Source organism: Alligator mississippiensis, chromosome 3, assembly GCF_030867095.1.
Source record: "Alligator mississippiensis isolate rAllMis1 chromosome 3, rAllMis1, whole genome shotgun sequence".
Taxonomy (NCBI): Eukaryota; Metazoa; Chordata; order Crocodylia; family Alligatoridae; genus Alligator; species Alligator mississippiensis.
This window is the reverse complement of record NC_081826.1, coordinates 206,614,866-206,631,580: the sequence shown is the minus strand read 5'-3', so window position 1 is coordinate 206,631,580 and position 16,715 is coordinate 206,614,866. Positions and strand designations below refer to the sequence as shown.

The 16,715-nt window shown below is 44.5% G+C and overlaps 1 protein-coding gene across 3 annotated transcripts in view; it reads right to left on the bottom strand.

Moving 5' to 3' along the window:
• The window catches only part of HABP4 (hyaluronan binding protein 4), a 30,603-nt gene extending 14,508 nt beyond the window's left edge, over window positions 1-16,095 (bottom strand). For 2 of the 3 annotated variants that reach the window (XM_019478031.2, XM_019478032.2), the window contains exons 1-2: window positions 15,664-16,095; window positions 4,020-4,170 (exon numbers count right to left, since the gene is read on the bottom strand). In XM_019478031.2, the coding sequence (XP_019333576.1) occupies window positions 4,020-4,170; window positions 15,664-15,967 (455 nt within the window). In that variant the 5' untranslated portion in view covers window positions 15,968-16,095. The remainder of the gene's footprint in view (window positions 1-4,019; window positions 4,171-15,663) is intronic. The other variant, XM_014608680.3, reaches the window with a different exon arrangement.
• Window positions 16,096-16,715: the final 620 nt, after the last annotated feature.

Here is a 16,715-nt window from a genome sequence, read left to right as displayed (position 1 = left end):
AAAACTGTGGTGACATGAATACAGTAGTCACTGTGATAGGGCAACTTGATTTCCAAATTAAAATTACCAGATTTTTTTTTTTTTTTTCCCCCGATTATACCTTAACTAACAGACCTCTCATATGGCCCCACAACACTTCGTCAATTTTACAGCCAGGAAACTGAACATGAGCAGAAGCATACAACTGCATTCCTTTGTTCCAGCTGCAACTTAGTTTTACCCATTTGCTTTGTTCTTTAAGGGTAAAACCATTTTAGAACCGATTTCTCTAGATGTACCAAAAACCTTCATATTTTGATAGGTAATAATAAACCCTACTTTTTTTTTCTCCCATTTTCATCTTAGAAATTCGCATGCATGTTTTTAAGATAGCCTATCATAAAAAGACAACTTCAGTCTCAAAGGTGTTAGAAACTTCAATCAGTCTTTATACATATAGACTGGAACAGAACAACTTGTGTTCACTGGCAGAAAGTAGACAGCATAAGAAACAGCCAGTTTTTAAAATAAATTTGCTAATATGGGATAGCATAAGTCCTCAACCCTCTCCCCCTACACCACTACCATATATCCCATGATCAAAGAAACTAGGGGATGCAGAACAGTTGTGTTGTAGGGTCTGAGCTTTCTTGTAATTTTAATCTGTAGTCATAGTTTCATAATAGCTAGGGTCAGGAGGTACCTGAACAGATCATCTAGCCAGACCCCCTGCCACAGGCAGGAATGAATGCTGGGTTCACAAGACCCCAGACAGGTGATCATCCAACCTCCTCTTGAATTTCCCCAAGGTAGGGGCAAGGACCACATCCCTGGGAAGTTGGTTCCAGATTTTGGCCACCCTAAATCTGCTGGGAGACGCAGACAGCAAGGTCCCATCGCTCACGCAGGTTTCTAACCTGTGTACAGGACCTCCACCTGACACAGGAGGTGCATCGTCCCACTAGGGGGAATGCCATACTGAATCTGGTATTGGCAACAGGGGATGACATGATAGGGGACCTCCAGATCGGTAGCCATTTGGGAGACAGTGATCACCTAATAATAGAATTCAACATAAGACGTCGAGTGGGTAAGGTAGCTAGTAGGGTGAAAGTGCTAGACTTTAGGAAAGCTGATCTCAATGCACTCAGGCGATTAGTCAAGGACGCACTGCAGAGTAGGAGTTTTGAGCACTGCAGAGTAGGAGTTTTGAAGGGATGGGAGCCCAAGAAGAGTGGCTGTGCCTTAAGGAAACGATCCTTTGGGCACAAAGCAAGACGATCCCCGAGCGAGGCAAAAAAGGGAAAGGGGCCAGGAGGCTTCCATGGCTGACCAGAGAAATCCAGGGCAGCCTAAGGGCCAAAAGGGGAGCACATAAAAAGTGGAAACAAGGTGAGATCACTAAAGACGAATATACCTCCTCTGCTCGTGCTTGTAGAGAGGCAGTTAGACGGGCCAAAGCTACCATGGAGCTGAGGATGGCAACCCAAGTAAAAAACAACAAGAAATTGTTTTTTAGATATATTGGGAGTAAAAGGAAGGCCCAGGGAGGAATAGGACCCCTGCTAAATGGGCAGAAACAATTGCTGACAGACAGGGGGGACAAGGCTGAACTCCTCAACGAGTTCTTTGCCTCAGTGTTCCTAAGCGAGGGGCACGACAAGTCTCTCACTGGGGTTGTAGAGAGGCAGCCGCAAGGTGCCAGACTTCCATACATAGATCCTGAGGTGGTGCAGAGTCACTTGGAAGAACTGGATGCCTTTAAGTCGGCAGGCCCAGATGAGCTCCATCCGAGGGTGCTGAAGGCACTGGCTGACATCATTGCAGAGCCACTGGCAGGAATATTCGAACGCTCGTGGCGCACGGGCCAAGTCCCGGAGGACTGGAAAAGGGCTAACGTGGTCCCCATTTTCAAAAAGGGGAGGAAGGAGGACCCGGGCAACTATAGGCCAGTCAGTCTCACCTCCATCCTTGGCAAAGTCTTTGAAAAAATTATCAAGGCTCACATTTGTGAGAGCCCAGCAGGGCAAATTATGCTGAGGGGAAACCAGCACGGGTTTGTGGCGGGCAGATCGTGCCTGACCAATCTAGTCTCTTTCTATGACCAGGTTACGAAACGCCTGGACACAGGAGGAGGGGTGGATGTCGTATACTTAGACTTCAGGAAGGCCTTCGATACGGTATCCCACCCCATACTGGTGAACAAGTTAAGAGGCTGTGATGTGGATGACTACACAGTCTGGTGGGTGGTGAATTGGCTAGAGGGTTGTACCCAGAGAGTCGTGGTGGATGGGTCGGTCTTGACCTGGAAGGGTGTGGGCAGTGGGGTCCCGCAGGGCTTGGTCCTTGGACAGATACTCTTTAATGTCTTCATCAGTGACTTGGACGAGGGAGTCAAATGTACTCTGTCCAAGTTTGCAGATGACACAAAGCTATGGGGAGAAGTGGACACGCCGGAGGGCAGGGAACAGCTGCAGGCAGACCTGGATAGGTTGCACAAGTGGGCAGAAAACAACAGGATGCAGTTCAACAAGGAGAAATGCAAAGTGCTGCACCTAGGGAGGAAAAATGTCCAGCACACCTACAGCCTAGGGAATGACCTGCTGGGTGGCACAGAGGTGGAAAGGGATCTTGGAGTCCTAGTGGACTCCAAGATGAACATGAGCCGGCAGTGTGACGAAGCCATCAGAAAAGCCAATGGCACTTTATTGTGCATCAGCAGATGCATGACAAATAGGTCCAAGGAGGTGATACTTCCCCTCTATCAGGCGCTGGTCAGACCGCAGTTGGAATACTGCGTGCAATTCTGGGTGCCACACTTCAAGAAGGATGCGGATAACCTGGAGAGAGTCCAGAGAAGGGCAGCTCGTATGGTCAAGGGCCTGCAGACCAAGCCCTACAAGGAGAGACTAGAGAAACTGGACCTTTTCAGCCTCCGCAAGAGAAGGTTGAGAGGCGACCTTGTGGCTGCCTTTAAGTTCATCACGGGGGCACAGATGGGAATTGGTGAGTATTTATTCACCAAGGCGCCCCTGGGGGTTACAAGAAACAATGGCCACAAGCTAGCAGAGAGCAGATTTAGATTGGACATTAGGAAGAACTTCTTCACAGTTCGAGTGGCCAAGGTCTGGAACGGGCTCCCAAGGGAGGTGGTGCTCTTCCCTACCCTGGGGGTCTTCAAGAGGAGGTTAGATAAGTATCTAGCTGGGGTCATCTAGACCCAGCACTCTTTCCTGCTTATGCAGGGGGTCAGACTCGATGATCTATTGAGGTCCCTTCCGACCCCAACATCTATGAATCTAACTAAAATATTGCCTTCTGATCTCTAACCTAAACCTATTCTCCATCAGCTTATGACCATTGTTCCTTGTCACCCCAGGTGGTGCTGGGGAGAAAAGGGCTCTGCCTATTTGCTGTTGATCTCCCCTGATGAGCTTGTAGGCAGCCACCAGGTCCCCCCTCAGCCTCCTCTTGCTGAGGATGAACAGGTTCAGGTCCCTCAGTCTCTCATACAGCCTGCCCTGCTGCCCTCTCACCAAGCAGGTGGCCCTCCTCTGAAACCTCTCCAGGCTGGCCACATCCCTTTTGAAGTGCAGCACCCAGTACTGGACACAGTACTCCAACTGCGGTCTGACCAAAGTCACACAGAGGGGGAGTATCACCGCTCTGGACCGGCTTGAGATGCAGCTTTGGATGCTTGACAAGGTATGGCTGGCCTTGCTGGCTGTGGTCTGGCATTGGTGGCTCATGTTCATCTTGGAGGCAATAATGACTCCAAGATCCCTTGCTGCCTCTGTGCTTTCAAGAAGGGAACTCCCCCAGCCTGTATGTATGCTGTGGATTCCTTCTCCCAAGGTGCAGCACCCTGCATTTGTCTACGTTGAACCCCATCCTATTCTCGTCTGCCCACTTTTGTAGTCTGTCTAAATCTACAGTCCTTACTGTAATCTTGATGTCTAAACCAAGCAGTGCCTATAAGGGACTTTCAGAATACTCAGCCCCTTGAAGAACACCTTGTCATTCCATAAAATGGAACATACTTTTCCACTGAGAATTCTGTTTGTCCTTCCACGTCATAGGGACGGTATTCCCTGAAAGAAGGTCTCCATTCAGTTTTTTCTTGTTTTATTTCGGCTCCCCTATTATCATTCCATCCTTGCTGGTCTCCCCGTTTAGGGGCTCGCTTCTGGCCTGCAGAACACAATTAAAAAGTTAAAACTTATGCAAGGTAAGTGAATAAAATTGCAATTACTTGACTATTGGCTAAAATGTATTGGCTACAACTTGCTAGACTCTGTTTTACCTCACCCTATATTCCCACCAACATACTTTATCTGACTACAATATTGCTTACAGCTTATACTGGAAAGTGTTTGGCAACCATGAAACCCTATTTTCAGTTAACCAAGTTCAGTTGTCTTTGTCATCTCCCTGTCCTCCCCACAACTATAATCTCATTCTTGGAATAGCTGAAGCAACCAATAAACCAGCTCTCTCTCCTGTACTCTCAGTAATCCTGTTGCTGCACCCAAGTAGAAAAAAGAAGGAACAACCTGTCTAGAATAGAAGAGCAAGGAAAAAGTTTATAGGCTATTGGAGAAACCATCCAGTGGAAAGCAGCAGGGACAGAAGTCAAAAACCTGAGGGGCAGAAAAGGGCAGAGACCCCACATGATCTAATTCCTCTAAAACTGAACCCAGAACTCCTGAGTCTGTGCTCCTGTACAGCAAATAGCCATGAAATCCATGGGCAAAAGCACAGGTGTAGACAGATAAAAGTTATGCTTCTCTAGGAGTACATAGATGTAAGCAAATTAAATCTAAGGTAAAATTTAAAACGAAACTGGTTTAAAAAGTTTAACTCCATTTACACCAGTACAACATAAATAGAATAACAGTTCCTACACGCTCCTGAACTGCAAACACCCCTCTCTCCTTTTTAAAAACAAACATGTTTAAAGTGAGGGGTGACACGTCTGCCCATAGCTTGTGCAATGGTGGATTGCTATCTGTCAGTCCGCTAGTGCAAGTAGCAGGAACCTATGTTGTCCACTTAAGCTCCAACCCAGAAGATGAACCCTAGGATTAGAAGCCTTGCCCATGTAATCATTATTTGGCCCCTTGTACATAAGCAGCATGGAAGTCTAACTACACAATCATGTACTTCTACCCATCGCTATGATCCTTTTCTTCCTTTTTCTGCAAATGCATAAGACCATTGCCTATAGGACACTCATCTCAACTGAGAAGGTTGGAAGGCATGTAGTAGATAAAGCAAGAAACTGCATGAATCTACTATTTAAGACAACTGAACATTACTGCTGCAGAGCCCCTATGTGATGCTCAGCAAGTTATTCAAATCAAATTCTTTAGTCAACTACTAACCGGGGATTCCTCATTTTAAGTGCCTAATGGAAAACTACTATTGATGAGTCCTGTGCACTTTCAACTCCAGCTAAGCTAAATAGGAGTTGAGCAGTGAAAACATTAAGTATTCTGGAAAGTGCAAGGCATAGCTGTGTCCACTAATCTGAAATGCCTTACTTGAGACGTGACAATTTCATAGACTTCACAGACATTAGGGCTGGAAGGGACCTCGGAAGATCATCGAGTCCAGCCCCCCACCTGAAGTGCAGGAAGTCAGCTGGGGTCATAGGATCCCAGCAAGATAAGCATCCAATTTTCTCCTGAAGGTGTTCAATGCAGGTGCTTGAACCACCTCTGATGGCAAGCTATTCCAGACTTTGGGGGCTCGGACAGTAAAGAAGTTCTTCCTTACGTCCAGCTTGAAACGATTTTGCAGGAGTTTATAACCGTTCGACCTCGTCATACCTTGGGGCGCTCTGGTAAACAAACCTTCTCCCAGATACTGATGGTCACCCCTGATAAACTTATAGGTGGCCATCAGATCACTCCTGAGCCTGCGCTTTTCCAGGCTAAGGAGCCCCATAGCTCTCAGCCTGTCGTCGTAAGGTCTGTTTTCCTGACCTCTGATCATGCGCGTGGCTCTTCTCTGGACTCTCTCAAGCTTCTCCACATCTTTTTGAATTGTGGGGCCCAAAACTAGACGCAGTACTCCAGCTGCAGCCTCACCAAGGCCGAGTACAAGGGAAGAATGACATCCCAGGATTCGCTCAAGAAGCATCTATGGATGCAAGCCAGCGTTTTGGTCACTTTACTAGCCACAGCATTGCACTGCAGGCTCATGTTCATCTTGTGGTCAATGATGACCCCCAAGTCTCTTTCCTCCGTAGTACTAACCAGCGTAGCACTCCTGAGCCTATAAGGATGCTGCGGTTTTTCCTCCCAAGGTGGAGAACCTTGCATTTTTCAGTGTTAAACACCATCAGGTTCTCGTCCACCCATTTGCTGACCCTGTCCAGGTCAGCCTGGATCGCCCTCCTGTCTTCAGGTGTGGATGCTTTGCCCCAAAGTTTGGTGTCATCAGCGAACTTGGCCAGTCTGCTTCTGACTTCAATGTCCACATCATTAATGAAAATGTTGAACAATATGGATCCAAGGACAGAGCCCTGGGGTACCCCACTGGTCACAGGGCACCATGACGATTGACTTCCATCAATTACCACCCTCTGGGTCCAACCACAGAGCCAGTTTCCCAGCCACTGGATTGTAGTGGACCGAAGGCCACAACTGGCCAGTTTCACCAAGAGGTGATCATGGGAGACCAGATCGAAGGCTTTTTTGAAGTCAAGATATATGACATCAATCTCTTCTCCCTTGTCCAGGTGATAGGTCACCTGGTCGTAAAAGGACATGAGATCGGTCAAGCACGACCTACCCGCAACAAACCCATGCTGGCTATCCCTCAAGATGTTGGCATTGGCCAGTCCATTAAGCTACAACTGTGGCTTCTGCCTCTATAAAATGGGAATAGCAGCATCTTAAATTTCATAGGGGCATAGTTGACATTAATCCACACCACTAGGGACATGCTCATAAGGAAAACAACTTTACTGACAGCAGGACCTTAATGGTATATACTAAAGCCCAATGTCACAGGCTGGAAAGAAAATACTGAATAACTAGCCATTCATTGAAAGAGGCAATACCCTAGTGGAAAGCATGTTATCATGAACTTGAAAATGTTAGATGTCCACAAGTGGACTGAAGGAATATTCTGGCACTCCCAAGATTCAGGGCTTAATTTTGCAGCCTTATATACTGGATTTCATCATTAGCCCACTGCAGCTTTACTACAGTTCAGAGTGCAATTCTGGATTACCCTACCTAAAGATGGGCAAGGTAAGAGAAAAAAAAAGGAAAAATAATATGGATACAACTGTCCATAGCATGGGAGATGTTATACTTAACATGTTAATGTAGGTAACTTAAAATGCAACTACACATAATAACGGGAAAGACATTTCTAACGTGCACACTCCAGTAATGACTTCTTTACTTTGCAACTACTGTTTAGGATTTTCAAATTGGAATTCAGCTCTTCACCGCATACAAATAAATAACTGGTCAGCAAGTCCATTTTGAGTTCAAATCCTGGTAGTCATTAGAAATATTTTCTAGTTCAACTGGACTTGTCAGCTGAGAAAAAAAGACTCATCTAGATTTAGTTTGCATACAGAGCCCCTTTCCGTTCAGTCTCAGCATTAGCCTCATCAAATCCACACAAACATTCAGAGCACCACTTACAAATTTTGCTTAGGAATCAAAACTAGCACAGATGCAGGCAAGGGCTAAGTTATTTTAAAAATAGGTTCTCTGTCCGCTTGTTCAACACTGTTTAAAAAATACTTCCTATTTTATTTTTCAGTACATAAGCCAATTTATTGCATTTCACTGCTTTAGTCTGGATAGCCACAGACAGCCAATTTCACTTTGATTCAACCGTACTGATACAATTGTTGCAAACACCACAGATGAGGATTTAAATCCCAAAAGCTTTGTTCAGGATGCTTACAGGCTCTATGAAAACATTTCTATCCATTTTCTAAAACACAATCATAGACCACTAGCTTTATTAGAAGGGTAATGGAACGTGTGCTTGCTCCTGAAGGTACAAAGAGTATTCCTTTTGGAATACAGAATATTGTGAAGCCTGAATCCAGGGCCTAAATATATAAAAAGGAAGAGAAAATGAATATTTGAATCACTGTAAACCATTCATATATTTATCATTAGTGAGGAGTAATGACACCCCGTTGCTTTTGGAAAACCTAACGATTCCACAGAAGTTTATGGGACTCTGCAGATGCAAGAAGCATACTCTATGAGAAATATAAGTTATAAGGTTGAATTGTCTAGAGCATTCTAATTTTAAGCTGAAATAAAAGATAACAGACATAGCATCCTGAATAAAGAACAGGAACCTAAAGCAATGTACAAATTGAATATAACCATTTGTAATCTGACTGAGATTTAGTCATGGACATACATACTGTGTATCCATAATGAAAGGACATTATCCATCTGCAACTGAACAAGAAATTTGTATACATTAGGTAATGCTAGAATTTGGCCAAGATGGTTAATATCTCCAGCAAGAGTTACTTGTTAACATAACAGGAGCTGTTGTTACTGCCACAGTAATGCATCTTCTCAGAAAGAGCACTTACAGCATTGATCTTAACATGGGGCCTGTTACATGTTCAATTCTCCACAAAACAAAAACACTCTGGAGCAGAGTTTTAATATAGACTCTAAACCTTACAGTCCTGAAGGCTAACTTTCAAAAAACAACAACAACAAACAAAAAAAGCAACTGATCCAGGTAAGTTTGCATGAAGTTATAGTACCAGGTAGATCAAAACAAGTGATTCTGAAGGAGGTTAAGCTACCGCACTCATCTCACTGAACTGTTAACATCAAAGCTTGATGACAAAATTGCAATGTTGCAAGGTATTACAGAAAATGTACAGGAGCAAAGAAGCATGAAGTCAGACGACTACAGCCCAGTCCGCTACCGACTTGAAGCGAACAAACTGAGGAAGTTGGCTGCTCTCAATTGTTCATACCAAAAAGGGAGAATTTAAAGCCTCTTCCATTCTCTCCCCATAAGCATAGCCATTTCAAATCCCTTGTGGATCTCAACACAAAATATGCACTGATGAAGCTTGCCTCTCATAAAAACCTGCAGCACAAAAAATTCTGAGTTTGGTGAAAGATCAAAACAGATCAAATTATATATTAGAGCTGGCAGGAATACCATGTGGTCTGGCCTGAAGGAGGGCAATTAAAATGGTTGGTAATGAATAATTCTAGGATGACTACCATAAAATATGGCCCATAAAAGGGACATTCGTTTATTCCTGACTCAGTAAGTCAGAAATATTAGATTAATTTTCTTCCAAAAATGGTATATTGTGTTAAGAAAATAATAATAAAAACCACAAAAAGTGCACTCTAAAATTAGAAAGAAACATATGCAACTTGCATGGGCAAAACTATTTTTTCAAGACTGTTTACAGAACCCTAACATTTGACTTGGCAATCTAAATAAATCCTTTAAAATGTAACTGCTTTAATTACTTCCTACTAGAAAGTTTCCCCATGATAAATACATTTAGATTTCTCTAGGTCATGCAATATTTCAAAAGGAAACTAAATTAAAAGATACTTCCAACCTGTGATCTTGTATGTTCAATATGCCAGCACTCAGTTACAAAAATGCCAACAATAGCTTTCCCCTGCACAATCCCCATGACTACATATCTGGAAGAATTATATTCGAGTGAGTCATTTATAAATCACTGACTGCAGAGTTCACACAATTTAAACTTCCTCAAAACATGCAGTACCCTGTTGCTCAACGATGGTGACAACAATACAGTCAGTCAATCTTAATAATCAGGGATTATGTCCCAGTTTTGCCACCTCCAGAAATTCCACAAAGATAGGAAGGAAGTCATTTAAAGTGTTAGTAAAGAGAGTAAAGAGATTTTGGACACTTCAACTAAACAGAGCTTTTTATTAATGCAGGATCAGCAGTTTTAATTTGCCTGGATTGGTAGAGAATGCAAGCTCTACATTTTACTGGGCCTTTTCAAAAGAGCTGGCAAATGCAATTTGCCCACAGTTCTAAGAACGAATGTTAATTAACATCAAGAGACACAATTACAGATGTCACACTACCTACAAGAGTTCACATCCCACTTCCAGGCATACAAAGTGTTCAAGGCCTAGAAAACAAGAAATGTATTAAAAAAACAAGAGTTAATATCCATGCCAAACCAGAAGAGTAGGGAAGGAATATAAATATCCTAGTCCAAAGAACAGAGAGATGTTTAAAAAAATAAAATAAAATAAAATAGTAAGATAATTAGCTACTGCCAAAGGCACTGTTCTCACTTTGTCAGATACTTCAGAAAAGAACATTCTGGATTCCCAAGCGTTTACTACGCAGGGTTTTTGTTTGTTTGGTGTTTTTTTTTTTTTTAAGGTATCTTGCAGCTTTTACAGACTTCACTAAATAGAGCTAACCTGAAAGTATCTGATTTTTTAAACAACAGTTGAAACGAGGCAAACAAGGCAGGATTTATACAACTTTCTAAATACAAACAGAACTTCTCCTGTAGCCACGAAACCATAATATTAAAGTATTAATCTTTCAACATAAAGCACTTGAGTAGCCTGAAAGCTTATTTTAAATTTAGTATGTTTTGAATCAACACAAGATGTTCAAGCTGGTAAACTTCAAATCTTTCTGAAAAAAAGACTTTAATATATTAAACATGAGCTAAGTGATTTAGCAAATCATTTGCCTGGAACACACTAAAACTAATAAAGAACTGCTTCTTGCAACATTTAAAATCTGAATTTAAAGAAAAAAAAGTGTGAAAATTACAGATTTTAAACCCAGTCAATACCAGTCAGTTTTAATTTTTCAAACAGAAGGTGACTAAATGCCTTTGAGAATCTGGACTTACCTCCCATCAGTTTTGACAGAGTTAAGCACCTGAGGTATGTCTACAAGGCACAGAGCAGTACAATCCAGAGATGCCCAACCTAGCAATGTTACACTGCTGCTGGTTTCAGAGCTACTTTGGATATTTCAGTTCAACACACTTTGTACTGGGTATATACATTAGTGCAGGGGTGGGCAAAATGCAGCCCGTGGGCTGGATGCAGCGTGCCAAGCCATTCTATCTGGCCCATGGGGCCCCTAAAAAAAATTTAGAAAATTAATATTTTTCTGCCCCTGGCTGCCCGTCATGTGGCCCTAGATGGCTTGCCAAAACTCAGTAAGCAGCCCTCCGCCCAAAATAATTGCCCGCCCCTGCATTAGTGCATGAAGACATGGGATCCCCAAGTAGCACTGCATTATTAAACACAGGCATCCTTTAAGTACCTTTTGAGGATTTGTACACATACCCCACCTCACTCTTTCTAATTGCAGTGAGCCTAGAAACAACATGAAGAAATTCTGAAATGTATTTAAAAAACAATTCTAAATATACACTACTAATTTGCAAAAATAAAATTGCACCCTTACAGAGATGTGGGCACTATTCAAAAAACTCTGTGGTTATGATAATTCAACTTAAAAATAAGCAAAAGCTTGGAATATTCTCCCAACCACTGGCAATTCCCTGGATCCTATACCAGATCCCAAAAGGCTTTCAGGTGATGAGGTCCCTACATATTTTAGTTACCCACAGGGAAAAGCCTGGAGTTTTGGTGATCTAACATTACAGTTCACAATAAACCATGATACATTTTTCAGTGTTGTCCCTAACCAGTCAATTCTGCAAGGAAAGCATATATATTTACCTGTTGTGCAAATATGCTTCACTGCAGTTGTAGCCTTGCATCTTCCCTGAGTGCTATGGTGATCCCCTTCCTCTGCTTTCCTCTCCCTGCCCTGTGCTCCCTCCCATATGTGCTGCAAGCCACACAGAGGTTGCCCTTGCCACTTGCTGCACACACGATCCAAGGTGGCCAAACAACTCTGCTTTAAGACATAGCAATACCAGGGGCCACCATCTTCAATATTTGACAAAAATATTAATTTTAGTTTCCTGAGATTTGGAACACAAAGGACTTATTTTGATTAGCAGGCAATATGTGGAATAAAGCACCCTTTCTCCTTCTCTGCAGAATGGCTGTAGGTTAGTGGCTCTCTGCCTAGAAAAGGATGGATTTCTTACAAGTTGTCTTCCGGATACTGAGGTTGCAGGCAACATTTACGTGGAAAGCCTAATGGCTGTGACAATATGATTGCACAGACCCAATGAACAATGCTCAGGACCCAAATGCACAAACAAAGTGATGTCAATCCACCAAAAACATCAGAACACAGAACCCAAGTGTCAGACTAAGTTCAAAGAGCATTTTCTCTGCCCCATGAAGTCCTACAGTTGCAAATGCAGACAGAAAGGTGCGTCTTGAGAATGGTACTATTAGTTTTGCGGCAGCACTTTAAAACAGAAGAAGTACATCCTCTTTGTTTCATGTACATACTTGGCAAAGTAAAGCTTGAAGGATTCACATTATGGAGCTGCTAACCATCTCTACAGTATCTACTTCCTCTTTATAAAATGCTCCCATATAGTGACCTGAGGCTGAGCACCAATGAACTCAAAGACCTCAAATACATCAAAGGGCCATCAGGTGCATTTTCCAGCTCTGAAGATAACACTCCCAGACATTTGATGGAAAAGCCGCCCTGACAGACTGAGAAGAGCGAGATCTGCACTGCAGAGGCAGCTCTAGCATCAAATCACTCTGCAGTCTTGGGCAGCTCAAATATTAGCTTCCTGGAATTGCCCTTTGAAGAATTCCAAGCCAGTTTAGCCACATTCATAGGACCCTCTTTGCAATGCTTGTGCTTTGTCTTGCATTTGTTTTTGACCAATGTCACCTATACATAAGCACGCGCGCGTGCGCGCGCGCGCACGCACACACACACACACACACACACACACAGTTTAACTGGTATAATGCAATGAAGACAAGGGATGAACAAAACCCATTAAAATCCTGTCCATGGACATGCACACCCACAGAGCATACACTGGTATTGACCTGAAAAGTTTTAGAGAGCTCACTTTGATGGTGGCATTAACAAGAAAGCATTCCTGAGTACCTGGAACCACTGATGACTGCAAAAATAACAAACTCTGGCCAGATTACACTATAAGAGGTGCTACAAAAACACAAGGCAAATAGATTTTGAGTACCAGAACAAACACCTAAATGACAAAAAACACCCTACTGTGGAATTCTTGCAATTAAGACATCACAACATTGGCAAACATATCTAGCTACATATGAGTTAGGGGCACCATTAATAAGAGAATACATCAGACTGAAGACTGAAAGGGACAGAGAAGTCTAACAAATAAGATGCTCTTTTACAAACTACGTTCAAGAGTACTGGAGTGGAGCAGCGTGCGATAGCCATTCAATCAATAGGAGCCAAGGAATTTTGCTAGTCTTGAGCTAAGGAAATAAGCAGCATGCATACCGGGAAGCATTTCATTTGGGTAACAAAAAGATACACTTTGCCACTGCTGAAAGGCTTAGCAACCAATTAGGTGAATCATGTAGCCCAATACACAGCTGTGATTATACAAAATCAGATCAATCCAGAATTCATTTCACTTTCTTCCCCTACAACTGTTTTCCCTTTCCCTTCCTCTTGCATGTCATATTGAATGAAATAGTTTGAATGTTTGTAATGGTTGCCCATTAGCCAGTTTCAGGAAGAAGATAAGATTTATCTCCTTATCTAAGTCATTGTTTTGGACTACGTGCAAAAGGTCCTGACTTTGTTTAAAGTCTTAACTTCTGAATTTTATCTTTAGAAGTCTTTTACAAAGAGCAAATATCCCGAGTTCCGAGAGATCAAACCCTAGAGCCTTTTGACAGATTGGTAAGAAAAGGGCACTTGCAGTGATATGGAAGTTCCCCAAAAGTAATTTAAAATAATCAACAAAAGAAACTAATTACTAAGCAAAAGAATCTGTTGAGTAATGGGGGTAATGACAGATTTGAGTAGGAGTGGCCCAAGACGGCAGCTCACTCAATAAAAACTGTAACTTACTGTCCCAATTTGGAGGTGACTTCACTTGCAGAACAACGAAGGAAGAATCGCAAGTGTAGGCCAGATCAGACTGATCACCTGAACCACCCTCTCCGTGAACACGAATCTCTTAGTTCACGCTGAAGCTGCAGAGCACCCGAAAGGGACTGAAAGAAGGGGACTTAGTCCTATCAGTATTGAGGCCAGCTCATTGAATTGTATTACTGAGGCCAGCCCATTGAACCGTACTACTGAGGCCAACCCATTAAATTGTACTACTGAGGAATTAAACCATATTTTGGTATTTGGCTTCTCGGAATTCTAGGATTGTAAATATATTATGAAAATAACAGTATTGATTCAAATTTAACTTTTAGTTGTAATTGTAGTTGTTTTTGTAACACTAATTCTTATAGCATTGTTTGGGAAGGAAGTGCATTCGGAGCATTGTTTCTGATATATGTAATTATTGTGTTCTTAATGTTTGTGGTGTTTCTTAAAGCTAAGCAGTGTTATATGCGTAGCAAAGAATTTTAAAATAAAATTGTGTTGTATGAATTAAGTGTGTAATCTTTGTGAAATCGTGCAATCAACTAACTACTCCCCCAGCCAGTGCATCAAAACGAATCAGTAAATTGTGTGGGATTTTCTCTATTCCATAACCCACTAGAGACATTGCATACCTCAGTTCCAGGAACAGACTTCTACTCTTAAATGACTGAGCCTTCTTTTAACATGATCTGGACTCAGATTCAAAACGCCAAATGAAACAAAACAAAACCAGCGTAACAAGTCACCAGTTAGTGCTCTCCTAAATTCTTGATTCATGTACTTTGAAGAGTAAGTTACCTAGGCTTTGTTACATTTTTCTCTCCTTTCTGATTTTTGGAGTAGTTTCACTGCATCTGAATATGGTAAATATCCATGGTGTCTTTGCAGAACTGACAGGTTGCAGACACTGCTCTGAAAAGTGAATAAGGGCATCACAACAAGTGAACTCATAACATTTAACTGGGCTGTCTGGCCCTTCCCAAAGCAGAGACTGTGAATCAGATCATCTGTTGCCCAAACAGTTTTCAGGAGTCCATGAGTGTTCCTCTCAAATCACTAAAATAGTGTCAACTTGAATACAAAGATCAAAATCACATCAGCAAAGAATCCATGACCTCCTGGACAGTCTTGCTGCTTAAAATCTGGGCCTTCTGGCTACAACCATGCATGACAGGGGCTGATAACCTGATAATCAATGGAAAGAACCAGCCCAGTTAAAGATCATTGAAGCTTGGCTGTAAGCCCTTTATGAAGCCTACAGGCCTAGGACCTGCACTGGTCTCAGGTGCCAAATACTGCCTGCGGGTGTTCACGATGCAGTTACTGAGCTGGGGGGGGGAAGGAGGCAGGATTCAGGACTATACTGGATTAGACAGGAAGAAACACAGAAACAAGAGAGGAAAAGTACTGGGGGGGAAAGCAAAAGCCCAAAGAAGCACTTGAGAGGAGCATTAATACTCGGGGGGGGGGGGGGGTGCGCGCCTCTGTGTGTGCTCAACACCACCCCCACCCAGGCCCGCTGCCCCTGGGCATGGTGGGCAGGGCAATGAAGCCTCCATCTGCACTTCCCCCCCCCCCAGCCCACCAGTGACCTTGGCCGTGAAGGAAGATCCCCCCCACGGGAGAGGCGCGCACCGGGCTGCTGCGGCAGGGCGGCGGCGGGAGGGCTGTCCGGCTGCCTACGCTCCCTCTGCGCCTCCCGCCGCCCGGCGCCGGGGCGGGGACCCGGGGCGGCCTTCCTGGCCGAGGCGGCAGCGACGGCGGCGGCGGCCTCGTCGCGCTTCTTGCGCTGCTGCTGGCGGCGCTCGGCCTCGCGCAGGATGTCGAAGGGGTCGGACTCGTCGTCCAGCAGCTGGTAGAAGCGGTTGGCCACGGCGCAGCCGAAGCTGTCCTGCATGGCGGCAGCGGCGCCGGGGCTGCCCACTGCCCCCTTCGTCATGGCCGGGGGAGGGAGCGGGCTCCGCTCCACTCCGCGCCGGGCCCGGCTCGCCTCGCTCAGCAGAGTTCCTGCCACCACCACCCCCACGCCATGGCCGCTCAGCTGCCTCGCCGGCCAATCCCCGCCGCGGCCAATAGAGGCCGGAAGCCCCGCCCCGCTCAGCCAATCGCAAGCGACGGGGGGAGGCGGCGTCCAATCACGGGCTTGGTCCCCGCCCCCCGGAGGCCTCGGCCGGCCAATGGGAGGGCTGGACACCGCCTCTCCTCTCGCCAGCCGCCGGCCAATTGAAGCGCGGCCTCTGTGTCGTCACGCGGAGCGGCGGTGACGCCAAACGAGAGGCGCGTTGAAAGTTTCTCCTCCACCCCCACCCGGCTTTTGGGTGAAATATGCATAAGGATGATTGAATATTCATGTTCGCCGGGGCGGAGCGAGCGCTGGGATTGGTCGCGGGGCGGTGTAGTGTCAATGCCTCGCGCGTGCGTTCCTTCCCCCACACTACGCAAGCGCGCGCGCAGACGCGTGGGCAGCCACGCCCTGCCAGACCACCTGTATTACATCCCCGCTCCTTCTGTATCACACACACATATCTTTCATTACACCCCTCCTGTATTGACACGTCCCCTGTATTACTTAAGCTGGCACGCCAGTGTTCAGCCCTCACTGATCAGCCCTGCTGAGAGCCTGGAGGTGCCTTGTGCTAGCCTGGCTGGCCTGATTCTGCTAGCCAAGGTCCCAAACCTCTTGAGTC